Genomic DNA, 27,362 nt, shown 5'->3' on the forward strand with positions numbered 1-27,362 from the left:
TACAAACAAGCATTAGTTCAAATCTCAGATCTTGAGGTCTGATCTTGGGCAAGTTATTTAACTTTCTGTGTCTTAGTTCTTCAGCATGGTGTTGCAAAGCTCTGAACTCAGACTGTCCTCCATTCAATTTTAGTTCCATCACTTTTAGCTTCTACAAGTTGCTTGTCTGTTTCATTTTTTTTTTGCCCATAGAATGGGGATCATAATTGCACCTTCCTGGTAAGGTCAAGTGAGTTAGCACATGTAAAGCTCTTAGAAAAATGTCAACAAAGAGTCTGTGCTCAGTAAATCGTAGCTGTCAGTACTCTGATCTGCAGCATAACCGACAATGAAATGGAGATTGTCATAAGAATATCCCGGGTTTGTCATGAGATTTCGTTGAGAGAAAGTCTACTGAGTACATAGCCAGTACTTAATAAAATCCACTTTCTTCTTGTAGTCTGTGTAGAATGTTACCAGGATGAATAGTTTAAGGAGAAATGGTGACTTCTGATTGGGTGAGTCTTTTAAGGTCCTGGAAGAACTTCAACACAACTTTTGCAGCTCCATAGACTCTAACTCCGGAGAAGGCAATGGCACCCCACTCCAGTACTCTTGCCTGGAAAATCCCATGGACGGAGGAGCCTGGCAGGCTGCAGTCCATGGGGTCGCTAAGAGTCGGACACGACTGAGCAACTTCACTTTCACTTTTCACTTTCATGCACTGGAGAAGGAAATGGCAACCCACTCCAATGTTCTTGCCTGGAGAATCCCAGGGACGGGGGAGCCTGGTGGGCTGCCGTCTATGGGGTCGCACAGAGTCGGACATGATTGAAGTGACGCTGCAGCAGCAGCAGCAGACTCTAATTCAAACATCAAGGGTTTGAAAAACATAGAGAAGCAGGGACAGACCCAGGTAGAGAGGAAGTATGGGAGAGGCCGAGTCTGAATGATGGATGTCAGCACGACAGCCAAAAAAAAATAGTGCAGAACGCAGCAGGAAAACATGCTTTGAGCAGATTACTTCTTCTCAGGTAGGTGATCCTAGGAGACTTCAAGAACTCTTACCTCCCAGGAATTGAAGAATTCTTGGACTGGAAATGGCGCTGTGAGAGGGGCATGCAAGCCCCAATTGCCGGCAACATGTTGTTGCTGTTCTTTAGTCACTAAGTCGTGTCTGACTCTTTTGCAACCCTATAGGTTGTAGCCCACCAGGCTTCTCTGTCCATGGGATCCCCCAGGCAAGAATACTGGAATGGGTTGCTATTTCCTCCTCCAGGGGATCTTCCCAACCCAGGGATCGAACCTGCATTTTCTACATGGCAGGTGAATTCTTTACCACTGAGCCAGTAGGGAAGCCCTTGGCAACATACTCCTGATGTATTGTAGATTGTACTTCTTTAGAAAAGTCCCCAGAAAACTTTGCTGGATTTTTCTCTTCTCATCTCGTCTTCATATCCAGTAGAGTTTAGTTGAAATCACCATAGAATCCCAACAGTCCAGCTCTATCTCCCCCCACTCGTTAGCAATTTCTGCTGTGAACTCACTGACTCTCTTCCATGCAAACAGATACAGGAGAGTCACCACGCAAAGAAGAATATGGTTGGCTCTGGGCCTTTGCTGGCTGGTGTCATTCCTGGTGGGATCGACCCCCATGTTTGGCTGGAACATGAAACTGAGCTCAGTAGACAAAAATCTTACCTTCCTACCCTGCCAATTCCGTTCGGTCATGAGGATGGATTACATGGTCTACTTCAGTTTCTTCACGTGGATTCTCATTCCCCTGGTCGTCATGTGTGCCATCTACTTTGATATCTTCTATGTCATCCGGAACCGACTCAGTCAGAACTTTTCTGGCTCCAAAGAGACAGGTGCATTCTATGGACGGGAGTTCAAGACAGCCAAGTCTCTGTCACTGGTTCTTTTCTTGTTTGCTTTGTCCTGGCTGCCTTTGTCCATCATCAACTGTATCATCTACTTTAACGGTGAAGTGCCGCAAATTGTGCTGTACTTGGGCATCCTGCTCTCCCACGCCAACTCCATGATGAACCCTATCGTCTATGCTTATAAAATAAAGAAGTTTAAGGAAACCTATCTCTTGATCCTCAAAGCCTGTGTGATCTGCCAGCCCTCTAAGTCCATGGACCCAAGCATTGAGCAGGCTTCTGAGTAGCTATCCATGAATGATGGCTGTCCATCTCATTGACCTTCAGATTCGGCATCGACACTTGAGGGCCTTTCCACCTGGGATGTCTTCCGCTCATGTCTTTGATTCCTCCTACTGATGCGGAAAGCATTTGGCTGGCTGCCTCTATGTCCTTCCCAGTGTCCTCTTTCTCTAATTCATTTTTTTCTTTTTTTCATGTCCTTCTTTTCTGGGTATCTGACTTGAGGACAATGCTCCATTGTTACTGCTACGTGTCTTCTCCTCTAACAGAAGTTATGGAATCTGAAGGATGCTTCATTGACTTACTGACAAAAGGGGACTGATCAGGCTTGATATGTACATGATGGTGACTCAGTTCCGCTTCACTGTGGAACTATGCAGAGAACCCTGCTCTCAGCAGTTGCCTGGAAGATGATGGAATGCAAGGACTGAATTGCGTTTAAGGGGAATTTAACTTTCTGGATTCAGCTGTAAATGTATTGAATGAATAAAAGATGATAACTAACTTTTTTATAACTCTCTGCTGAGGGTCAGGGTCACTTGGGGCTGGAAGACCCAGCTGGCTGCTCCTGGCACTCAGCCTGCTTGCTATGTGATGCCATGTGACACCTTCTCCTATAAATTCTGTGTAAATTCTGAGACCCTCACCCCTGGCCCCAGCACACTCTGCACCTTTTTCCTGGGCTGATCAGAGTATTTGTCAGCTTTCTGAACCATTCATCAAGGGATAGAGAAGAAACAATTCTCTCTTAGACATGAGTCTTAAATTATTTCCTCTGGTATTTTATTTTAATAGGAATAGTGGGAGAGGGGCAAAAAGAGACACCAGACAGCTATTAATATTATTTGTTGAGCATGTTGTATACACTTTCCTAGTGGCTCAGATAGTAAAGAGTCTGCTTGCAAAGTGGGAGATTTGGGTTCGATTCCTCGGTCAGGAAGATCCCCTGGAGAAGGAAATAGCAACCCGCTCCAGTATTCTTGTCTGGAAAATCCCATGGACAGAGGAACCTGGTGGGCTACAGTCTAAGGGGTCACAAAAAATCGGACACGACTAAGCGACTAACACTTTCACTTGCTATGTACTATTTTACATGTGTTCTCTCTTTTGGTCCTGATAGTCTTTGAGGTCCCATCCTCACTACCATCTCTATTTTGCAGAAGAAAAAACTGAAGTACAGAGAGTTTAAGTAACTTGTCCACAATCACATAATTAATCAGTATGAGCACCAGGATTTCAAGGCAGCCCTGCTTTATGGGAGAACCCAACATTCTTGCTACCTATCCTTAGACATGCAGCGGGACTTGCAACTTCTACAAAGCCCAAACTCTTAAGTTCACCTTATGTACAATTATCAGAATCATGAGTACAAGCTATGGTTTGTATACTTGAGTACTGCTGGGTTTTTTTTTTGTTTGTTTGTTTTTGTTTTTGCCTTAGTTGCTATTTCCTGTTGGGACACCAGACAGGAATAGAATGCTAGTCATGTCATTTGGGCATTGTGTGTGGCCCTGGAATTTGGAGGTAGCATCTCTTATTAGGCAGTCTAAATTTGCAGCCGTGGATGCTCAGTCCCAAGTCAATACAGTACGTATGTTAACGTGATGAGAACAGCAAGCTGGGGATTTCAGTTAAACCACATCAGAGAGGACACGTGTACTGAAAATGTGCTTCTTATTAATTCTCAACTAGTCCTGAGAGATTATCCTGACCCTAATCTTAGGCCAGAGCCTGATAACCATATTTATCTTGTTAACATTTCACTTCAGGGAAATGTTCTTGCGTCTCCTTTTGTCAGCCCAGGCAGAATCAGCACTATCTGGGATGTTTAAAGTTTGCATGTTTTTTTCTACTAATGCCAAACCCACTTGGTCACCCCACCCACCCACTTCCTGGTACCATTCACGCTCCTGCGTTAGAGGAAGAAGACTGGAATGCCCACCCCCATTCCTGAGGGTCCCTGGATGTAGAAGGGGACTTTGTTCCCGACAAGCTCCCCATCAAATGTTTTGGGGGATCTTTTTTGTTTCAAAAAAGCAAGTCTCTGCCACCTCCAATTTTTTCTTAATTGTATCCCTTTGTTTGATTTCAGCCTTTTCCCCCTGAATTAATTTTTATGGTTTAGTGAAAATGCTCCTCCAGGATGAAGCCCTGGGTTTACTTGGGGGTGATGGGTATTCTTGGCACACTGGTCTGCCAACAACTCACCTGAGTCTCACTCAATTTGAGACTTGAGGGACATGCTGGTTAGATCTCAGCCTCTAACCCAGTTGCTGTAGCAACATTTGACCTATGCCTTTTTTGGAAGACTTAATTTAAAGGAACTGTTTCTCTCAAAATAAGGCAGCAGTCTGTCCTGAGTCATTTGGTGTCATCAGAAAAGCTGCAGCTCCTGAGTTTCAGAAAAACTTTTATTTCCCTTTTTCCTCCTCCCCTCCTTCTCTCTCTTTTCCTTTCTGATATTCACTGCTTAGCAAACCCACTGAAGGCTTGTAGGAAGTCATATCTTGGGAGTCAGTGAGAATCTCTTGAGCTCAGGGGCTCTCCCAGCCCAGAAGAAGCCTTTCAGTGAAGTATCTTTGGGCATGAACTCAAAAAAGATGAAGCAAGACTCACTGGTGAGGAGTTGGCCTAGAGGTAGTGAGACCCACCCTGGTTTCAGGTTTAAAGATTAGTGTCACAGGAGTTTCCCTGTGTCTGTCTCCTGGCTCCTCCCTTCAGCTGCTGCTAAGTCGCTTCAGTCGTGTCCGACTCTGTGCGACCCCATAGATGGCAGCCCACCAGGCTCCCCCGTCCCTGAGATTCTCCAGACAAGAACACTGGAGTGGGTTGCCATTTCCTTCTCCAATGCATGAGAGTGAAAAGTGAAAGTGAAGTCGCTCAGTCGTGTCCGACTCTTTGAGACCCCATGGACTACAGCCTACCAGGCTCCTCTGTCCATGGGATTTTCTAGGCAAGAGTACTGGAGTGGGTTGCCATATTGTCAAAGGTGTCTGTTGGGCTTTCATTTTAAAGGAATAAGGTAAAGAGACCACCCAGACAAAATCATGGTTTGCCTCCTCCTCCTCTTCCACACAGATTCACTGGACCAAAGGTAGATGTTGAGTAGCTGGCTTATTTACCCGATTTTTTTCTTTTTATTAACAATAGAAAATAGTGAAGGCCAACAAAACGAGAACAAATGAAGGCTATTTATTCTGAGCTTTCTAGAGAGGAGTCAGCCACTAAGATTTAGTGACTAAGCCGTGTCTGACTCTTTGTGACCCCATAAACAAGAATACTAGAGTGGGTAGCTATTCCCTTTTCCAGGGAATCTTCCCAATCCAGGGATTGAACCCAGGTCCCCTGTGTTGCAGGCAGATCCCTTAGCCTCTGAGCCACCAGGAAACCACTGCCCGTTGCTCTCTGACAGAGTCTCAAAGGCAGGAGAAGAGTGGGATGGTTTTATGGTGGAAGAAAGAAGGCTTCAGATGCACCCTGACTGGAGACCATTGGTCTGGGGAGACCGCAGTGGGCTGACTAAAAGTGGGGCATCCTGCGTGGTGAGTTAGGGCTGGTCTTTAGTTGGAAGCAGGACAAAAATTAGGGATGGTGTCAGTTATTCATCTAGCCCTGGCCATGCGGGGCCAATTGTTACAGGGATTATTGTTTGGCTTTCTGGATTGTTACTAGAAATAATGGTCTGACTTCCGATCCGTCTGGTTTATATCAGGCTGGCTTCCTGGGCCAGTTACTATAGATAAGGGGCTGGTTTCCTGGGCTGGTTGTGGGCCAGACTTCTATTTTTATATATGGTTTGGCCATGGTCCACTTGTACCTTCTGTTTCTTAGAACTAAATGCACATTTTCTACAGAAACTCTTCCCTTAGTTACTATAATGGGTAAGATGGGAATGAGAAAAGTCGGGTTGCATCTTGCCCCGGCCACTCGGTGGGCGTGGCATATGTAAAGTCTCTCTGTAATCTCTGAAGTGCTCTACAGTTTTGCAGTCTTGTTACTACTGGGGAAGCACAATCAAGTGATGGACAGCAGTTTTTTCTTTCAGATTTAGCATTAGCTCATGGTGGCTATAGTAGCTGTATGAATTTAAACTTAGCCTTATTTAAACTAAGCCTCAATTTTTCTTATTTTTAAAGTGAGACTAATAATATCTGTGTCAATGTTTTGCTTGTCTTCTTGCTTTTTACTTTTTATTATGAAAAATTCCAAACACGCAACATTGGAGAGACTAGAATAACAAAGGCTCGTGTAACTATTATCTTGCTTTAATAATGATCAGCTCACAGCCAACCTTGTTTCATAAATGGCCCCTCCCCACTTGACCTGGTTATTTTGAAATTTTGGACATCAAATTATTTCATCTGTAAGCATTTTGGTTTGTATTTTTAAAAGGTATTTTTAAAATGTAGCTTATTCTTATTACCTGTTTACTTTCTTATTTACATATCAAATAGAGTGAAAATTAACTCTCCCCCTAAGAGGGAGCAATAGAACTAATTATACCAAATAATAGAATGCTAATAAATGCATCTGTTTATTCTCTGCACTCTGAGCCTGGCATTTGCTTTAGAATGTTACTTTTTCATGTCTTAGGTATTTTCCTGATACTGTGCACAATCTTCTTTGGTTAGCACTTTCTTTGGTTTCACGGTACAAGCTCTGAGCAATTCTGAATGTTTTACATGTGGGTTTTCTCAGAGATAAGGGCCTACTTAAAAAAAAACACCCCACAATATCAATTACTGATTGTGATTTAATGAAATACCCCCAAACTTAGAGGCTTAACATGATGATTCTTTATTATCTCTCGTGGTTTTGATGGGTCAAGAATTCAGGAGCATCTTGGTTGGGCAGGTCATGCTTGAGGTCTCTCACAAAGTTGCTGGGTCTGCATTCATCTGGAGGTTTGATGGTGCTGGAGGATTTACTTTCAAGGCGGGTCATCCATGTCTAGCAAGCTGGTTCCTCTCCTCATGGCCTTTCCACAGTTCCACTTGAGAGTCCCCACAATGTGGCAGCTGACTTCTGAAAGAAAGAAAGAAAGCAGTACAACCTCTGAGGTGGAAGTTGCACATCTTTTATGATTAGCTTTGGAAGCCGTATGCCATCACTTCTGCTGTATTTTACTGATCACCTGGGCCAGCCCTGATTCAAGTCTGGAGGGAATTACACAGTGGCACGTATATCAGGAGCCATCTTAGAGGCTGGCTATGACAATGTCATTATCACAGCTGGAAAAAGAGTAACAGTGTTTCCTTTTCTTTTATTCTCACTTAAAAAAAATTCTTTAATTGGAGGAAAATTGCTTTACAATGCTGTGTTGGTTTCTGCCATACAGCAGTGAAAATCAGCCATAATTATACATATATCACCTTCCTCTTGAGCTGCGTGTCCCTCTCCCCATCCCACCTCTCTAGGTCATCACAGAGTGCAGGCTGGGCCCCCTGTGTTATACAGCTATCTATTTTACACATGGTAGTGAGCATATGTCAATGCTACTTTCTCCATTTGTCCCACTCTTTCCTTCCCCCAGTGTCCACAACAATAATTTCTTAATATCATCATCTATCTAGTCACTGTCCAAATTTTCTCAATTGTTTGTTTCTGCCAGGATCCAAAATCCAGAATTTTCTCCTATTACTAAGTTCCATATATTACAATTTGTTAGTATGTTTCTCTTGCATGTGTGCTCAGTTGCTTCAGTCTTGTCTGACTCTGCCATCCTATGGACTGTAGCTCACCAGGCTCCTCTGTCCATGGGATTCTCCAGGCAAGAACACTGGAGTAGGCTGCTGTGCCCTCCTCCAGGGAGTATGCCTCTCAAGCCCCTTTGAATCTACAGAGTGCTGCTTCATTTTGTCCCCCTGGCAGTTTAATTGTTGACCTCACAAAGGTTTCTTGAGGAATAAATGAAGCAATATAAGCAAAACCCCTCCCTTGATGCAGGCCTGCTGCTGGCCCAGTGCTGACTTGGTGTGAATAGAGAAAGGCTCTCCTTGCTCAGGAGCGGACATTATTGAAAACCTGGACAATCACCACGTCCAACCCTTGAGGAGAAGTGCTAGCTCTGGGTGTGATACATAAGCATTCAGCTTAAATTCACCTGACCATGGTTCCATAATTCAAACTTTAAAAATCAGTAGCCAGACCATATGGGTCCCATGTGGGACCCATATGGGTCCCATCAGGGGAAGCATCTATCGCACGGACAGCCTTGATGTGTCCCAAGAAGGCTTTCAGGATGTCTGTAGGCTGCAGCGTGGCTATTGATGCCCCAGAACCCACACTTTCACCTGCTCACATGCTCCGGTCGCCAGCATGTCTGCTTCAGGCTCTACCCTCTAGCCACACTCCCTGGATGAGGCTGAAGTGTTCTCCTGGAAGCAGGATAGTTATGAATCTCCTTATTGGTCTTCCTCTCAGCTAAATAGGAATTGGGCCTCCAAGAGTGGTGAACAAGACAAGAGGCTGAGCTTGGATGGTACCTGGACCACTGTGCAGGACAGTGCACAGCTGCATAGACGAAGGCGTGCCGGTGATGGTTTGGATTCAGGAGTGTGCCTGGTGTGCCAGAGCAGACGTGTCCAGGAGGGAGAGCTCTTCTCTGTTTTGGGCTCTACCAGGAAGCCCAGAATTTTATCATTTTACTCTGTAAGTAAGTTTATGTCTGCAAATGGCTTCCCTCTGCTGAAGCGCCCTTGTGCAGTGCACAACGGGGATACCTGTACGTAGCAGCACTTCCTGGATTAACTGGTTGGTCCTTCTTTTCCCGAGTCTCTCCAAACAGGATAAAGATTCTTCAACTCAAAGATATGTGTTTCCTTTAAACAGATCCAGGATTCCTAAGGCCCCTGGGTCCATCTGGTCATCCCAGTTGAAGATTCACTTCTTTCCAGTCATGAGGCTCTTCATTCTGCTCTCTTTGACTGTCTTTTCAGGTAAGAGATGGGGAAGGATCATCTCCAGGCCTCCAAACTTCCCAGAGGCTGTGCATCCTAACCCTAAACTTAGTGCTTTTCCTTTCCTACCTGGAGTTCCTGCTTATTAATAAGTGCAAGCCACCAAAGGAGCCGGATGAGAAAATAAAAGGTGGTGAAATAATAAATCTTGTCCAAATTAGTCCTTGTTCTTCAATCTGATAAAAGGGTTGTGGGGAATTTGAAACCCTCAGCTAAAATGAGGGCCTTGTATTCTCAGTGTAAGTTCCCCTTCCCTTGCCCCTTCTTCCTTTAAAAACATTTGTGCTGATATATGAGGACGGGACTTCCCTCTTTCTGTACATACCTGCCCCCAAAGATGAGAAGGTCAGAGGACCAGGCTGACCCCAGCTCTGCCCTTCTCCAGCCTTGTGATCTCTGAAGTTACTGCACCTCTCTCTGGGTCAGCATCCAGGCTGGTAAACTGATTATCACATGATCTTTCTCACAGGGTCCATATGAGAACAAAATACCATAGCCTGTCAAGTGACATCAAGACACGAGTCTGCTTTGTGGGCTGGTCACACCTGCCGCAGGCTACTCTGGAGGCAGCACTAAGGCCCCCAGTGCACATCTGGAAGGCTAAGGGAGGGCTGGGCTCTCTCAGCTATCTCATCTCCTTGGTCGAACACTTCCCCAGCCACCGTCAAGCTGGATGGGGTCCTCATGACTTCCTTTTTATGCAACATCTTGAGATGACAGAGGTGTCCACACCAGTCTGGCACAGAGGAAACATGAAGTTCTTAGCCCCTGAAGATAGAGCAGAACCAGACACCTCTGTCTTCAGTCCTGAACAGCCAGCAGAAGCCTCAAAACTGCCTTACTTTAGTTGATTTGGGGCCTCCCTGGTGGCTCAGCAGTAAAGAATCTGCATGCAATTCAGGAGCTGCAGGTTTGATCCCTGGGTTGGGAAGATCGCCTGGAAGAAGGCATGGCAACCCACTCCAGTATTCTTGCCTGGAGAATCCCATGGACAGAGAAGCCTGGCAGGCTACAGTCCATGGGATCACAAAGAGTTGGACACAACTGAGCAACTAAGTGAACACACACACATACACACATATATATTTTTTTTCAGATTCTTTTTCATTATAGGTTATTACAAGACACTGAATATAATTCCTTGTACCATGCAATAGGTCTTTGTTGTTTAGCTGTTTATATATAGTAGTGTGTATCTGTTAGTTCCAAACTCCTAATTTTTTTCTCCCCCTGTCCTTTCCCCTATGGTAACTGTAGTGTTTCCTATGTCTGTGGGTTTGTTTCTGTCTCAAACCTCCTTACTTTCCTTTCAAGGGTGCCAAGGTGAAGCGGGGCAGGGAGCGGGAGCTAGGGGCAGAGAATCTACTAACAGTAGGCCTCAGGCTCTTCCACCTTCCCCCCAAACAACAGGAGTGGCCTCCTGAATTCTTTCAGAGGGGCATACGTGTTCTACCTGCTCTTAGAGCAGGGAAAATTCTTCTCCAGGTTTGCTGTGTTAGTTTGCTAGGCCTCCTGTAACAAACTCAAGAGTGTATGGCTGCAACAACAGACGTTTGTTTCCTTACGGTGATGGAGGCTGGAAGTCCAAGATCAAGCTGTCAGCAGGTTTGGTTCCTCCTGAGATCTCTCTCCTTGGCCTGCAGGGGACCACCTTCTCACTGTCCTCATAGTCATCCCTCTGTTGTCTGTGTCCTTATCTCCTTTTCTATTAGGACACCAGTCAGATTGGATTGGGGCCTATTCTAATGACCCTACTTTAACTTCATTACCTCTTTAAAGGTTCTAAGTCCAAATTCAGTCACATTCTAAAGTACCGAGTGGGGCTTCCATGGTGGCTCAGTGGTCAAGAATCCACCCGTGAATGCAAGAGACATGGGTTCTATCCCCCATCTGGGAAGGTCCCAAATGCTGAGAAGCAATGAAGCCCGTGGGCCACAGCTATTGAGCCTGTGCTCTAGAGCCTGGGAGCTGAAACTACTGAAGCCTGCACGCCCTAGAGCCCGTGCTCCATGACAAAAGAAGCCGCTACAGTGAGAAGCCCGAGTACCGCAGCTAGAGAGTAGTCCCCGCTCACTGCAGCTAGAGAAAGTCCACATGCCACAGTGAAGACCCAGCACAGCCAAAAATAAATAAATAAGATTATTTGAAAAAAGCACTGGGTGGTTACCACTTCAACATATAAATTTTAGGGGAACACTGTTCAACCTCTAATAGTTAGTTGCCAACCCCAAAACAGGCAAAAATCTGCCTCCAATGCTTTCATTAATTTTCCTCCAGGGTACAGGGGCTGAGATGTGTTTAAAAGAACGATGGTGTTTGTCCGTGTGTTTTCACAGATGCCATGGTCATGGACGAGAAGGTCAAGGAAAGCTTTGTGCTGGACACAGCTTCCGCCATCTGCAACTACGACACCCACTATAAGGACCACCCCAAGTACTGGTGCCGAGGCTATTTCCGGGACTATTGCAACATCATTGCCTTCACACCCAACAGCACCGACCGCGTGGCTCTGAGGGACACAGGAAACCAACTCATTGTCACTGTGTCCTGCCTGACCAAGGAGGATACGGGCTGGTACTGGTGTGGCATCCAGCGTGACTTTGCCAGAGATGACATGGACTTTACAGAGCTGGTTGTGACCGATGACAGAAGAGCCATCACCAACAATTTCTGGTCTGGGCAAGGTAAGGAAGCTGTTGTGGGTCTAGCTGGGGGTGACCCATGGCGGTGGGTGGCAGCTGGTGAGGTAAATACTCATTGTGCACCAACTCTGTTCTCTGGGTTAACCTGGTCCCTCCCTCCCTCCAGAGTTGGGTGGCTGCTGATGGTGCTGACGATTAACTGGGAATTTGGGGGAAGAGGAGGGTGCCTGGGCCCCAGCGTGCTCTTAAGGACCTCTCTCCCCTCACAGCCATCTGATTTGGGCGGCTCACCAGTGTGAGAGCTTTGCCTTGTGGACTAGAATCTTGAATATTCACTTCTTGAGAGGTGGCTGAGGCTGTAAAAAGTGGTCTAGGCACCTGGCCGGGCTTCCCAGGTGGCACTAGCAGTAAAGAACCCACCTGCCAATGCAGGAGACATAACACCCGCAGGCTCAATCCCTGGGTCTGGAGGATCCCCTGGAGAAGAGAATGGCAACCCACTTCAGTATTCTTGCCTGGAGGATCCCATGGACAGAGGAGCCTGGTAGGCTATAGTCCATAGGGTCGCAAAGAGTTGGACATGACTGAAGCGACTTAGCAAGCACACAGGCACCCGGGCAAGCACCCTCAAAAATTGTGCACTTAAATAATTTTATAATATACAGAGAAATATTGTCCAAGAGGTCAATGGTTTCTTTTAAGGGGTACACTTTGCTCCTGAAGGCAGCTGGAAGGGCATGGGTGGAGCAGCCTGGAGGGGCAAGTCTGTCTAAGCTAGTATGTTGCTCCTTTGGGCCAGGCAGAAGGGATAGGGGCTCCATTTGTTCCCCAAAGTCCTTCTGTCCAATGTTGAAAACCTCCCTTTACACCAGAAAACCTCTCTCAGGTGCATTACTCTACCTTTTTTTCCTTCCTTTCCTCCCTCTCCGCCCCTGCCCTCCACCCCCCCAACCCCGTGGCTTCTCCTTATTTCCATTTCTAGAAGGGATGACTTGGGCTCTCTGGTGGCTCAGTGAATAAGAATCTGCCTGCCAATGCAGGAGACACGGGTTCAATCCCTGGTCTAGGAAGATCCCACAAACCGTGGACCTGGAATTGCAGCTACTTAAGCCCACAGGCCCTGAAACCAGTGCTCTGCAACAAGAGAAGCCACTGCCATGAGAGGCCCATGCACCTCAAATAAGAGTAGCCCTCCTTGCTCCAATTAGAGAAAAGCCCTCACAGCAATGAAGACCCAGCACAGCCAAAAATAAATAAATAAATAAAAATTAGAAGGGAGATCTTTTTCTAGCTTCATCAGAGGACAATGCCAGTAGGAAAACATAGCAAAGGGCCTAAGAGAGGCTCAGGGAAGCCTCCTCCTGATACTGGAGAGCCCTGCTCACATTTGACCAGTTGGTAATTTCTTCAGCACACACCTTACCGCAAGTGTGACATCCTTCACACCTACCATGTTTCTACTTTGTGTGGTTCTGCTTTTACTTAATTAAATAAATTATTTAATTAATTAAATATTTAATTATTAAATGTTATTATTAAATGTGCAGTCTGTCCTGAGTTTTAGACTCAGGATGAGAGAAGTCCCACCTAAATGAGCTCCTCAGTTTAAATGAAACACACACACACCCCATCCTCTGATCTTCTCATAGGGGGTAAGGAGGGTGACTGTGGTGGGCCTTCTCTTGCTGGGTTTTGATAGGTGTCAGAAACACAACGTGGCAATTACGTTACGTACTGAGCAGTTCCTTAAGGACAAGACTGGCACTCTGGTGCCTCTGACAGTCCCCTCTCATAGCTGTCACCCTCTCTAACCAAGGGCCATATTTAGTCAACATAGAACCTTTGTGCAAATCTGGAAAAGGTGCCCTTCCTCCCAGTGCATGGAACTCAATGGCAGGGTATATGGTTTGGCAAACAGTGTATGGGCTGTGTTTCAGCCCTTGGCTTGTTCCATCTGCCTTCTGCCTTGTGCGGGCTTTCCTGATAGCTCAGTTGGTAAAGAATCTGCCCGCAATGCAAGAGACCCCGGTTTGATTCCTGGGTCAGAAAGATCCTCTGGAGGAGGGATAGGCTACCCACTCCAGTATTCTTGGGCTTCCCTGGTGGCTCAGCTGTAAAAGAATCCACCTGCAATGTGGGAGACTTGGGTTCGATCCCTGGGTTGGGAAGATCTCCTGGAGAAGGATCAGCTACCCACTCCAGTATTCTGGCCTGGAGGACTGTATAGTCCACGGGGTTGCAAAGAGTCGGACATGACTGAGTGCCTGTCACTCACTCTGCCCTGTGCAGGTGATCGTGACCCAGGACTCCCCAAGGGCACTCACTCTCTGGAGACTGAGAGAAGGGTGGGCAGAGGTGCAGAGATGCAGAAGGCAAAAGAAGGGCCTGAGGTTGGGCCTTATTTGACTCTCAACAAATCCTTTCTGACACAGACCTGTCGGGCAACAAGAACAGAAGCTGCAGGGCTTCCAAGGTTGTCCACAAGGCAGATCACTCCAGGTGAGCAACTTTAGGGGACAAGTGGGCTTTGGGTGGGCAGTAACAATGCAACACGGCCCTGGGTTTGCACCCTCTACTTTCCAGCTGTGATTGTTTCTCCTCTTGAGCTATCCGTCTTCAGTGTGCTGTTTGCTTTCTTTCAAAAGAATACAGTTTAGGACTCTTGGTTGCAAGCAGCAAAAATGCCCTTTGGCGACTTTGATCAAAGTGGAGATTTCATCATAAGGAGAAAGCAGTGTCTGAGGAAATGCAGGGGCAGAGATGTGGCCGCGCTCAGAAATGGGGAGCATCATCAGGATTTATCTCTGTCTTCAATCTGCTTCACTTTTGCATGTTTGCTTCTTCCCTCTCCCCACTGCCCTCTTACATATTTTTTTTCCTGCCCTGGGAGAAGATAGACCACTTGTAGCTGCTGAGTTTCTTTTCCCCCTGCTCCCCCAGCCTAAGACCGCATCCTCACATTCCCATGTTAGTCTCCGAGGAGGGGGCTGGGGGCCTGGCTTGGTGTCAGACAGCCACCCCAGGTCCAGTCATGTGTGATCATGTGTGATCTGGAGGAGATGGGTGCTCTAAAAGAATCTGGTTTCTAGGGGCTGCTGGAACTGAGTGGGAGCAGGGCCTGGGAGAGGGGATAGGTCCCAGGAAAGGGGATCCTGAGCAGAGAACCTAAACGTGGTTTCTTCCAAGAGATATGGATACTGTCTGTGATTTCTTCCAGGATGTCCATTCTCATCATTTGCATACTGATCACGGGCTTAGGGATCATCTCCATATTCAGTCGTTTGTCCCGAAGGAGGAGAAACCAAAGAAACAGAAGGGGTAGGTAGAAGTTTGGAGCAGGGGTGGTGGAAATTGGGTAAAATGAAAGCGGTCAAGGAACAGTTCTCAAATGGGTGAATGTGACCCTCCTCCTATTGCCTGGACGCCCGGATTCCCATGCAGCCTGTCCACGGGCTGAGGGCAATTCTGTTTCATGGTCACAAAGGCACCCTGAGAGGTCACCGAGAGCACTGTGGAGGCATGTGCAGACCAGGGAGGAGGGGGACTAAGCCACTGGGGAGCTTCTGTGGCACTCGGGCAAGCAGGTGTAGAGAGGTCTCCCTGAGAAGGGCTGGGAGTGGTTGGCAGTGGAAAAGGACAAGCCCAAGGGCCTCAGGCCTGGCCTTGCACCACGGGAGGGGTGGCCCTTAAGCTTTGTGCCTCCTTCTTCCCTTGGGCGATTGCAGGTAAAGGCCTAACGAGAAACCAGAAAACCAGCCAAGCTTCTGCGAGCCCCATGCCACTGGTAAGTTCCCTCCTCGACTATTCTATCCTGGCTTCCGTACCCACTGCTCCCTGACCTGTAGGGCTCCCTGTTCCTAAACATAGGAACTGTGTTCAGCAGAGGGTGTGTAGATATGCCCATCTTTACTGTGGGGCTGCTTCAGAGAAGCCAGAATCCCCAAGGCCACCATGTGGGGAATCGGCTAACCTCTCAAGTGGACGCAGGGTAGAGACAGCATCAGACCCAAGCGCCACTAGTTGGCTAATAGGTTTTTGTTTGTTTTTATGCTCAGAAGCCACAGAAATATCTTGGGCAATGGAGAGACTGTGTGCATAACTATAAAACAGACTCCACTCTCCTCTGGGTATGGAAATGTAGAAAACAGCATTTTAGAGAATGAGAGAACACGAACAAACCAGAAACATCTGTTAATGAAACACAAGGGTCTACAGCCAGATGAATCTGAAACCCAAAGCTCGGTGATAATTTGGCTCTGGGGCCAGAGCAGGAGCTCTAAGAACTCAAAGCAGTGGCTCCCATGGCATTCCTGGCTTTTTGCCATCTAAGAGCTGTGGAGATATGGGATATAGACAAAACAACATCTTGCTTGGTTTTGCCCAAGATCACACCCTTTCGGGGGCTTCTCAGGGGTCTCAGACAGTAAAGAATTCGCCTGCAATGCAAGAGACCTGGGTTTTAATCCCTGGGTTGGGAAGATCCCCTGGAGAAGGAAATGGCCACCCACTCCAGTATTCTTCCTGGAGAATCCCATGGGCGGAGGAGCCTGGTGGGCTACAGTCCAGTTCAGTTCAGTTGCTCTGTCGTGTCTGACTCTTTGCGTCTCCATGGACCGCAGCACACCAGGCCTCCCTGTCCATCACCAACTCCCAGAATTTACTCAAACTCGTGTCCATTGAGTCGGTGATGCCATCCAACCATCTTATCCTCTGTCATCCCCTTCTCCTCCCACCTTCAATCTTTCCCAGCATCAGGATCTTTTCCAATGAGTCAGTTCTTCACATCAGGTGGCCAAAGTATTGGAGTTAGGCTACAGTCCATGGGGTCAAAAAGAGTTGGACATAATCGAGTGACTAAGCACACACACACTCTCTTTGGGACACAAATGGAGTCTAGGTTTTTGCAAAAACCATTTTCACTTCTTTAAGGCATGACCTAGGGCAACTTATTACTTGTCTGTTTACTTCTGTATAAGTTGAGGACCCCATACTCCCCAGGATTTTTTATTCATTCACTCATTCATTCATTCTATAAACAATGACCATACCAGATTCTGGAATACACAGCTGAATCAAAGAAATAGCATCTGTCTTCATGAAGCTTATAATGTAGAGTCGGAGGCAGGCAAACCATCTCAGACACACGCTCACACACACACACGTGAAACTGTCAACTCTAAGTACTCTAAAGGAGAGATGCATGGTGCTATGAACGTTGAGGCAACGGAACCCAACCCTCATTCTTATCTATCAGGGCATTGTGCAATCTGGTTTAGCCACGGCCAGCTTCCTCACGCTCAGGCAATGGGAACGTGCAGCCTGAATCAGGGTCCCTTCTGGCCTCTGAAGGAGTCAGCTGCATTCATGTCACCAGAGCTCAGTGAGAGTTGAACGCAGGCCCCATGCACCAAGCTTTGCTGCTAACTAGCTGATGACCTTTAAATCATAACATCTGATTTTCACTCTGAAAACAAACTTTGGTGTTGGGTCCCAGTGAAGCCCCTATGACAGAGTTTGTCATTTTTGCTGCAGAAACACCCAGCAGAGGTAGGCAATAAATCTCAATTCAATTCTCCTTTTCTATTTCCAACAAAGTAGACAATTTGAAGTCCCTTCCACGTGTCCTGACTCCAAAGGCAATGGCTCATACTGAACAGATGGGGCTGAAGATTTCTTTTATTAAGTTCATAAATAAAATGATGCTACAATAGAATCACCATGACAACTGGCCCATAAGTTGCGACTGATTCTGATCTCAGGTGTTCTGGAGGTCCCTTTAACCTCGCCAATGATCATTTGCAGATAGGTAAGAACAGAGGCAGTCAAGGGGTTGTGCTCGGCCACTCCTGAGCAATGCCACAGTCAGATAACATTTCAAGATCTTAGTTCTCATGCAACCAGCTAGTCAAAAGTGAAGAAGAGGGCCAGATCTCGATTAGGGGGCCAGGAGATCACTTCTGCTGTATTCCTTAGCCAATAAATCTCTGACCCAGTGTTGAATGAACTCCAAGGTATGACTAACTTCTCTCAGGATACCACTGGGAAAGTATTTGTAGAAAAGTTTAAAGTATAATATTCCAGTTTACTTCTGAATTAGTATTCCATGCTGTTCTACCCAAAGAAAGGGAGAGAGGCTAAAACAGAGGTTCTCAGAGTCTCTTGGCTCAAAGATTTGGAAACTGCCACCTGTTTGGGAAACTGTATGGGAAACTGCCACCAGACTGAATGGACACTGCTTCTGATCAGTAAGAAACCAAAGCGTGATAAGTTAAGAGACATATTCATTCACATCAGGAAACAAATCGAGATGAGGGCATCAGCAGCTGTGGGTGCAAGTGAGGTGGCGCTGTCACGAATGCCAGGATTACCTACACTCTTAGCTTCCACCTGCACGTCTACACCTCTCTCCCCCTAGAGTGTGTCTCCTGCATTTCAGACCCTGGAATCTCCCCACTGCTTCTGCTGCCCTCATAAAAACCCTGCTCTTCCAGTCCCTCCTGAGAGGGTTTTGGCCAGTCTCCATGCTCAGGACACTCAGTGGCGTCCGGTCTGGGCAGGCCTGGGACAGGGTTCTATATATACCTGCACGTTTAGGTCCAGGCTCTCACAGAGTCTTTTAAGAACACAGTTCCTTCAGCCCTAAGCCCTCTCTGCATAGGTAGGGAACCCAAAGCTACTCAGCAAGCAGGCTGATGGGAAGAGCAGGGAGGGGGACCCCATTCATGCCATCCTCTGTATGCCCACTCAGCTGGTCCCTTCCCTCCCCAGTCCCAGATCAAACAACATCAAAAGTGCTGTGTTTTCCCTCAGCCACCAAACAATCCTAATCCTTCTCCTGTGGCCATGTGTTGAATTTGCACAAAGAAGCCACTAGTCCACTGGTTTTGCAAACAGCAATCCATCCTTGGGACTTTCCTGGTGGCTCAGATGGTAAAGAGTCTGTCTACAATGCGGGAGACCTGGGTTCGATCCCTGGGTCGGGAAGACTCCCTGTAGAAGGAAATGGCAACCCACTCCAGTACTCTTGCCTAGAAAATCCCATGGACGGAGGAGCCTGGTGCAAGTTACTGTCCATTGGGTCGCGAAGAGTCGGACACGACTGAGTGACTTCACTTTCACTCTCACTTGAATCCATCCTTGGCTGGGTGGGTTAGGATATCCTACTACACAAGTCAAGAGAGCAGACATCAATTTTCCATGACAGATGAAGACATCCATAGACATCTTGGAAGATGCACACTTACCTATCTGGAAAACTGTTTCCTTTGGGAATCCTGTACCAAAGACTTGCTGAATCTGTGTTCATTTTGTCTTTCAGCAAGGCTAGTTGTGTGCCACTTTTCATGATAGGGAGACAAAAAAATCAAGACTTTGTAAATGCAGGGTTGTGCTGTTAAAATTAGGAAGTTTCAATAAAACAGGGAAGGGGAATTAACCTGATGTTTCATGTATTGGGTGGCCATAGGACGATGGTTATACATCTTCTTGCAAGCTGTTCATAAAGTACTGGCCCTAAACTGGAAAGCTGATGTGGCTTCTAACTTCAGAGTTTGTAGAATTGTTTGAAGTCTGCTCGTCGCACAGAGTCGGACACGACTGAAGCGACTTAGCAGCAGCAGCAGCAGCAGCAGCAGCAGAGTTTGAGCTAAAACTGAGTCCTCCTCTACCAACACATCCCACAGCCAGCACGGGGGAGGGCATTCCTGGCGCTCTGCTGCCCTCGTGCGGCCGACCGCGCTGTGGCACTGCCATCTCTTCCCAAGACTATTTCCCCAAACCGGGTCTCCACAGAGGGAGCCCTTCCTTTATCAACTCTCACTTCCTCTGTCTTCCCCTCAAAATCCAGCTGTCAAGAGCAGCTGCTCCATCTCAGAGCGAACACACTCCCTCGAATAGATCATCTAACTTGACCTTTCTAGTTTCTCTGCCACTGTAATGGGCTCTGGGACAGCTTGCGGTGGAGGCCAGATGCAAGGAATTTGAAGTCAGAGGACTTAAATTTTGTTCTGCCGCTTACTAGCTGGGAGACACTGGGTAAATTATTTCATCTCTTTGAACCTTAATTTTCGTACCTCGATTCTCAAAAACATTACTTAATGTATTTTTAAGAGAGATTTGTAAAAAAAGCTTTCCTTTCCGTGGACTGAGCTCCGTTGGTGGGCACTCCTTAGTGAGGGACGCCCCGGCAGAGATGGAGTGATTTGTCTAATGAGTGAGTCTGGGGGTAGGAACCAGAAGTGACTGCTCTGCCCTTCCCCTTCCTTTTTTTAATCCTTGGGTGCAGATTTCAAGAGCACACGGTGTCTTTCGCAACCCTAAGGGCAGCTGAGCTGCCGTTTGGGGTGTGGGGAGGGGCAGGGACTTGCCTTAGTGCACGGAATTCAGGGTTCTGCAGCTATGGGTTTATGCTTATATTTTCCTATGTTTGTAATAAAGATGCTGCTTTGCTTTCTATCTGCAGAGTCCTCTTATTTCTCACTTGGTCTGGAATTCAGGTGGGGAATGGGAACACTAGGTATCAGGCTCCTTGAAAATCCTCAACAAGGTAAATGAAGGACTTCAAAAGTTATATAAAAAAAAGGTTTTTAAAGGAAAACATACTTCCTCCCATCTCTGCCCCTCAGTCCCTCAGTTATCAGGTTCCCCTCCCCAGAAAATAGCAATTACTAAAACCATTAATGATGTTTCTTCCAGAGAGAGACTAAACATATGTAAATACAGGTATGAATTCAGTATTCGTGTGTGACTGTGAGCTCAGGCAAGTTGTGCCTCCATTTCTGTACCAAAAATGAGAATAATAACTGCTGCAACCTCCTGGTGGTTTGTGGGGGTTCCATGAACACATGCCAAGCACTCAGAATAGTGTTTAGAGTATAACAAGCCTCAATTTAGTTTTAGTCTATTTGATGAATGGTGCAATTCAAATGACATAGGTGACTTCCACATGTTTAAGTAGGATACATTCTTTGAAATAGAATTTAAAATGTTAGCTGTTGCCAAAATGCCTTTCGTAGTAGTTGTATCAACTCACTCTCCCACCAGTAGTATATATGTGTTTTAGTTCCCCACAATCTTGTCCAGTTTGTTAGCAAACTTTTTGAATTTTGCAGATCTTACTGATGGAACTTATTATCTAATTATAGTTCTAATTATGATTTATCTTAAAGAGTGAAGTTGAGTATCTCTTCGTATGTTTGAAGTCATTTATATTTCCTTTTCTGCTAATAGCCTAACCTTATCCATTCTTTTACTTTTCTATTGAGTTGTTGATTTTTTCCTTATTGATTTATAGGAACTTATATATGTTGAGAAAATCAGCCCTTTGTCTATGAGATGCTCTGCAAGTATTTTTCCAGCTTGCCATTTGTCTTTTGAACGGTACTTTGTAAGTCAAGTTAATCAGTCCTTTCTGTTTTATTGACCATGCGTCATGTATTCAAAGGCATACTTCACTCTGTTGTTTTCCAAAGTTCTCCCATATTTACTTCTAGTACTTTTATGATTTTTTTAGTAAAATTTTTGACATATCTGGAATTTTGAAAAAAGGAGTAAGATATAGATCTGATCTTATTTTCACCTTCATGACTACCTAATTTTCTCAACACCATTTATGAATAAACTAATTTTCCCCAAATGATTTGATATACCAACTTCATCATACTCTAAATTTCCTCTTGTGGAATTTTTGGTCTATTTCTGGTCTTTATATTTTATCCCTTTATTTTTTCATTCATAAACCATTAATATGTTTTAATTAGCCATTCTTAATAAAACAGTACTCTCAGCTGTTCAGGTCAGCCTTCCCATCTTTTATTTGCTTACTTTTATGAATGATCTTTCTTGTTTATGGCTTACAAAGGAAATTTAGAATAATCTTACCTAGTAAAAAGTAATCTTATTGATATTTTTACTAGGACCATCTATGGGGTTATCCATTGGAATTTGGCAGGGGAGAGGGCTAACATTTAGATCAATTTTTAGTTCCCCTATACTGTTGTTATGCATATCTCTTATGCTGTAGCAAGGAGATGGACATCCTCATTTGAATAGTGCTTTATCCAACAGGGACCTTATTTTGTGTAGTGCTCTGGGATGTACAGAGTACTTAATGATATCTCATTGGTTTTTACACTAGGAGATGTGTTATTAGTTCTGTTTTCAAGATGAGGAAGTTGAAGCTTCAAAAGTTTAGCATACTTGCCCCAATGAATGAAGGATGTTAGTTAGTGGTAGAGTTTGGGACTTGTACCCCAATTGATCCTGAGTTAGTTCCAGAGTACCACCACTTTCATTCGGCTTTTCTGGCTGTGGATGAGCTCTGCACCTCTAGAGGTGATGGGGAAAGACACATCAATGATGGAGAAGGAGTCAGCATTGCAGAGTTTGCTTTTATTTGTAATCCAACCTGGAATGTTCATTTGGTTGACTCTTCCCAAGTAGATCAATGATGCCAAGGGAACACTCTTGGTGCTGTGAGCTCTGTATCACACTTTTCAGAAGGTGACAGGGGAGATAGTCTCAGCTCTCAACAGTCTAACAGGCTGTTGGTCCAAGTGGGAGGGCCATAGATCTTTTCTCAGGTCAGGAAAAGATTGACCCTTGGTCTTTAAACTGGTGACTAGCATTGTCCGAGCACGCCCAGACAGCTCCAGCTGTGGTTTCATCTGGTTGTAGTCCGAAATTTGTTAAAATGGAAAGTGATGGATGAAGATGGAGGTGAGACAAAAGGAACTGGACTCAAGCCTCACTGGAGAGGCAAGGTGAGTTTGTCATTTTAACCTGAGCATAGACAACAGGATCCGAGTGTACAGCATTCTGTACACTCTTGGTCAGGTGATCGCTGTTTTCTTCAGGGGCTTTGAAAATCATGCTGGCATAGGTAAGTACCTCCTCTGAGGATGAAAGCTGCAGAGGAGGAAGGAAGAGGAGGAATGAGTCAGTTCGATTTGGAGGAAGGTGTCTCTTATTAGCAAGTGACATTTAAAAGCAACTTGAAAGCTTGGGTCAGAGAAGACCCAAAGAGATCAGAAGACCCTTCGAAGAATCAGGTGCCCAGTGGCATCAGGCCTCCATATCCAGGAAACAGAGTGGCTGTCTTACCTTGGCTGGATGCTCTAAAGGAGGATCCAGGGTCTGGGGACTGGAATGACCTGCTGCAAGTGCCAGGAAGAAGAGGAACAAATCTCACCCATGGGGCCTGGAGGAATTAGAAGCTTCTTTCTTTAATCTTGGATGAAGGGACAGGGTAGGGGGGGAGGTGCTGGAGGTGGGAAGGGTGGAGGATGAAGAGGGCCGGGAGAGAAGTGAAGGGGTTCAAGTCCTTGATCTGTGGATAGCGTGGGCTCTGTCTGATTTACTCCCCTCAAAGCTATTCTCTATTACTATTCTCGATGGCAGAGAAAGAAGGGCTGTCACACTCTTGGAGACTTACATTTTCTGCAGCTCTTTATGATGAAGACAAAGGCCATCAGCAGCAGTGTCAATATAACCCCAGCAAAAAAGGCTAAGACCAAATGTTCTTTGCTGTTGTGGAGAAGAAAGGGAACAGATGACCCAAGGGACTTTTTGAAGGCCTTATGACAAGAAGGTGACCCTTTCCGCCTAGGGGTAAACCCCTGGAATAGCTTTCACACTGGTTATCTTGCAATCTCTCCCCCCAGTTTTCAACTTTTGGCTTTCAGGTTCTAGATCCATTTGAGGTGTCAGTAAAAGCTGCGGGCTCTGTTCCCCCTTAAAAATGTTCATAGGACTGCACATAGCAAATTTTATAAGTTCAGGGGCTTCATGAGTCTCTTGAGGCATGGGGGACCCTAGATTAAGAGCCACACTCTGAAGGTAAAATACTGACTTACTACTACTGCTGTTTCTGGTCCCTTCTCCCCAGACCTCCCTCTCCAAGTCCATAAGGCAAAGTGGTCAACACAGAATCAAATGCCATGTGGTATGAGATGAAATGGGAGGCATTTCTTGCTTACCTGGGGTGGCCAGAGAGGCAAGGTGCAGAGGTCACTGCCGAGGCTGCGGTGGGGTGGGTGCCTGGTCCCTCTGTGAAAGAATACAAAGGGGATTAGTGCATCCGCCACATCTTCTCCAGCCCAAGGGTCCCCACCTGCTCCCCCTTATCCAAGTAACCAGTGGAGTCTAACCATGGGGGCTACAGCTCTGTAAGAGAAGGGAACATTGTTTCTTAGAGCCTGTATTTTTTAACATGAAAACTAGATCAGGAGCTTAAACAATAATCAGATACACAAGTGAAAGGAGAGCCTAGTGTTTCTGCAGTCCCATATGTCCCTGTAATAACATTTCAGGGCTCTCTCTCAAAGATTTTAATGAGACCTAGAGACATATGCTCCCTGGGACTTAAGCAGAGAATCTCAAGGCCAGGGGTTAAAGACCAAAAGTGATACCTAGAACTAGCATTTCCCGAAGTCCCGGGGCATATGACCTTAGAAATCGCTGCCTTTTTTTGGTTCATTTGTTTTTTAGGGCAGCTATTAACAGTGACTAGAAGAAGGAAATGGCAACCCACTCCAGTGTTCTTGCCTGGAGAATCCCAGGGATGGGGGAGCCTGGTGGGCTGCTGTCTATGGGGTCGCATAGAGTCGGACATGACTGAAGCGACTTAGCAGCAGCCAAAGGCAGCCTTGGTGAAGGGACTTCTCTGGTGGCTCAATGCTAAAGAATTTTACTGCCAAAGCAGGAGACACTGCTTCAGTCCCTGGGTCAGGAAGATTCCCCTGGAGGAAGAAATGGCAACCCACTCCAGTATTCTTGCCTGGAGAATCCCATGGACAGAGGAGCCTGGTAGGCTATAGTCCATGGGGTTGCAAAGAGTCAGACATTACTGAATGACTGAGCATGCTCACACTCAAGGGAAGTGAGCCAGGCTCTCAAACTACCAAGATGGTCTAATGTTGAGCACAGAGACTCCCTTTACTAGTATTTGGAGGATCAGACAGTTCTCCCTGGTTCCCATTTCCACTCTTCTTGGCATTAGATCCTGCATCTGATTCTTCCAACTTCAGAAATACCATCCCCTGACAACCCTTCAGCACAGTGTCCGTGATTCCAGTCCATCTGAACTCAGCATCGAGGCAAGTAATGGGTTCTGTTGCAGACTTACTATCGTTTGGTTCAGGTTTGGACATGTGAGTTCCCATGTTGCCTTCCCCTGAGAATTAAAAAAAAAGGTAGGTCTTAGAAAGCTTGGAAAAGAAAGGAAGCAGAGGGGCCAATTCTGAGATTGTGATCTTAATATCGGAGCTGATATGAAGGAGAGAGGCAAATGGTGGGAGGGTGTTCTTGTGAGGTCAGTGATCCCAAACTTTACAGCGTGAGGACCGCAGTTCAGCAGGCAGGCCTCAGCTCTGTAGGTCCATACATTTGATCTCATCAGGGCATCAAGAATTGACTGAATGTTCCAGAACAGACTCATACCAACCAGCTCATAGGAGACTAATGTATGAACTAGAATAACATAAGAAACGTTTGTATAGCTAGTGCATTTCATCAAAATGTATGAGAAAGCCAATTAAAACCATAATTTTTATCGATAAACATCAAATTGAAGTATGAAAGAAGCAGAATCGATGATTTTAATGTTGAGTGTCACGTAGGTCTGATGCATTGGCTTCGGTCTTCCCTAGCAGTGCTGGGCAAACTAACTTGCTCTTGGAGGTCCTGCATCAGACACTTCTATTTTGTTCATATATTATCTTTTCAAGCGTGACAACGTCTTTATATAAGCTATAGTTCTTTCATGTTAAACTTTCTGTATTTCCCCTCTTTCATTTATTTATACAAAAAAGTATAGAGTACCTAAAAGCAGAAAAGTAAAATCACTCAAACTCCCACTATCCATTGTTAATATTTTAGTGTATTTCCTTTTTGTTGTACTTCCATGCATCTTTTAAAAGCTAGTTGAGATACTTCTTCATATCTCTTTTTCTTTTCTTACTAAGTGTTTCATCATAAACATTTTCCTATTTCACGGAAAATTTCTATAAGCTTCTGAGTGGTGATATGTCTTTCTGTTGTAACTATGTACTATAGCTTGCTTTTCTAGTTTCCTGCCTGTTGATAAAAGTTATTTCTACTTTAAACAAAATAAAATAACAATTTTAGGAGGCCACAATTTTACTACATACTTAGACAAACCCATGAGAAGAATTTTTAATTCTGCTATAACTACTGTATTTTAAGGTTATTTATTTAGATAATAAATGACATCAATTATTTGTACTTAATTATTCAGCTGTCAAAAGTGAATTAATTTCTGAGTCCTTGGATATAGGGGAAGACTGGGAGAAGGGACACCTCACTGCCATGTACCAGTTACAACAGCAAAATTATCAAATGCCTTATAATCAAACAAACTTTTAAAGATCATGTAATCTAGGATAACAAGAAAGATGCCATAGGGAAATTTGGTGAGAATTCTGAGCCATAGGGATAGAAAGACCATCATCCACAGCAGAATCCATAGGGGTAAAAAATTTTCCAGCACTTTTTGCTCCTTTTCTAATTTAAAAGTCAGTTATCAAGAAGGAGGGGATGTATGTGTACATGTTGCCGATTCACCATGTTGCACAGCAGAAACCATCACAATATTGTAAAGCAATTATATTCCAATAAAAAATAAAAGGCAACATAATTAAACATAGTGATAATAAACAAAAAGTCAACAGTATTCTTTGTAGAGTACTGTAAAATTTCTGTAGTGTTTTTTAAATATTGAAATATGTGTTTGCACTAATCATAGTATGAATTTATCCTATGAATTTGGGGAGGTGGGGGAGGGGAGAACCATAGGTTTCCATAAAATCTTAACCTTCCCATGACTGGTTCTGAATTTACAACCACCTCAAAGAAATGTTAGCACAGTCACCTAAAACAAAAGCTGGGTCCCCCCATCCTGAAAGACAAACCTTCACACGTTGCCACAGGAAAATAGTTAACGAATCCACGCTAGTTATGAATTCATGCTGAGAAAAACAGGAAGCATATACCCTTTGAAAACAACACTCCAAACATTTGACAGAAACATAAATTAAAATAGAAACAGTACTCTATATACATACTTTTTCACATTTTGTCCAGCATTGGAGAATCTCACTGATTGCCATAAAATCCACCGACTAAATGCAGCCATTCACATACAACATTTCCCCGACCAGATAAGGTTAAAAAAAGTAACTGAAACCACTAAAAATTAGATTAACATTTTGTTTTGGTGATTATTTCATCTATATTAAAAGATGGGGTAAATGCGTTTACCTTTTAAGACAAAGTCCAGTTGTAAGATGTCAATGTCCAAGACGGAGCTTTTCCCTTGCTGCTTCTGTTATCATTCCTATTTCTCAGAATGATGAAACAGTGATTACTGCCACTGCCACCATCAAGCTGTGTGTCGCAAAGATCTTGTCTACACTCAAGGGCCAACTTCCTGTTTGTGGCAAACTGTATTTTTTTTCATTCCGCAAGCAGAGAACTTTTATATCTTTTGACACATGAATGCCAGAGCATTGGGGGGATAAGACAAGTTTATTTCTAGTTGAGTATTAATTGAATATGGGACTACCATGTCAGATGTTGTGGGGATCACAGTGGTGTGA

At 45.2% G+C, this 27,362-nt stretch overlaps 2 protein-coding genes across 14 annotated transcripts in view; one reads left to right on the forward strand and one right to left on the reverse strand.

Annotated features, from left to right (window-relative positions):
* ADORA3 (adenosine A3 receptor) overlaps positions 1 to 20,202 on the forward strand; it is a 58,357-nt gene extending 38,155 nt beyond the window's left edge. For 3 of the 12 annotated variants that reach the window (XM_044944558.1, XM_044944556.1, XM_044944552.1), the window contains 6 exons: positions 8,979 to 9,085; positions 11,443 to 11,790; positions 14,181 to 14,247; positions 14,966 to 15,066; positions 15,474 to 15,532; positions 18,613 to 18,773. In XM_044944558.1, coding sequence (XP_044800493.1) covers positions 9,046 to 9,085; positions 11,443 to 11,790; positions 14,181 to 14,247; positions 14,966 to 15,066; positions 15,474 to 15,532; positions 18,613 to 18,744 — 747 coding nt within the window. In that variant the 5' untranslated portion in view covers positions 8,979 to 9,045 and the 3' untranslated portion in view covers positions 18,745 to 18,773. The other 9 variants (XM_044944557.1, XM_044944553.2, XM_044944554.2 and 6 more) reach the window with 9 other exon arrangements.
* A 1,916-nt stretch (positions 20,203 to 22,118) lies between these two features.
* Positions 22,119 to 27,183, reverse strand: C6H1orf162 (chromosome 6 C1orf162 homolog). 2 transcript variants are annotated; one of them, XM_006069473.4, is made up of 6 exons: positions 27,025 to 27,183; positions 24,872 to 24,919; positions 23,724 to 23,793; positions 23,180 to 23,271; positions 22,849 to 22,901; positions 22,119 to 22,653 (listed from the first exon to the last, which is right to left on the reverse strand). In XM_006069473.4, exons 2-6 carry the CDS (start codon positions 24,906 to 24,908, stop codon positions 22,486 to 22,488), a joined length of 420 nt encoding a protein of 139 aa, XP_006069535.2. In that variant the 5' UTR covers positions 24,909 to 24,919; positions 27,025 to 27,183; the 3' UTR covers positions 22,119 to 22,485. The 2 variants fall into 2 exon arrangements, with proteins under 2 accessions (XP_006069535.2, XP_025143890.2); XM_025288105.3 differs by lacking the exon at positions 27,025 to 27,183 and adding an exon at positions 26,829 to 26,981.
* Positions 27,184 to 27,362: the final 179 nt, after the last annotated feature.

Source organism: Bubalus bubalis, chromosome 6 (assembly GCF_019923935.1).
Source record: "Bubalus bubalis isolate 160015118507 breed Murrah chromosome 6, NDDB_SH_1, whole genome shotgun sequence".
Lineage (NCBI taxonomy): Eukaryota > Metazoa > Chordata > Mammalia > Artiodactyla > Bovidae > Bubalus > Bubalus bubalis.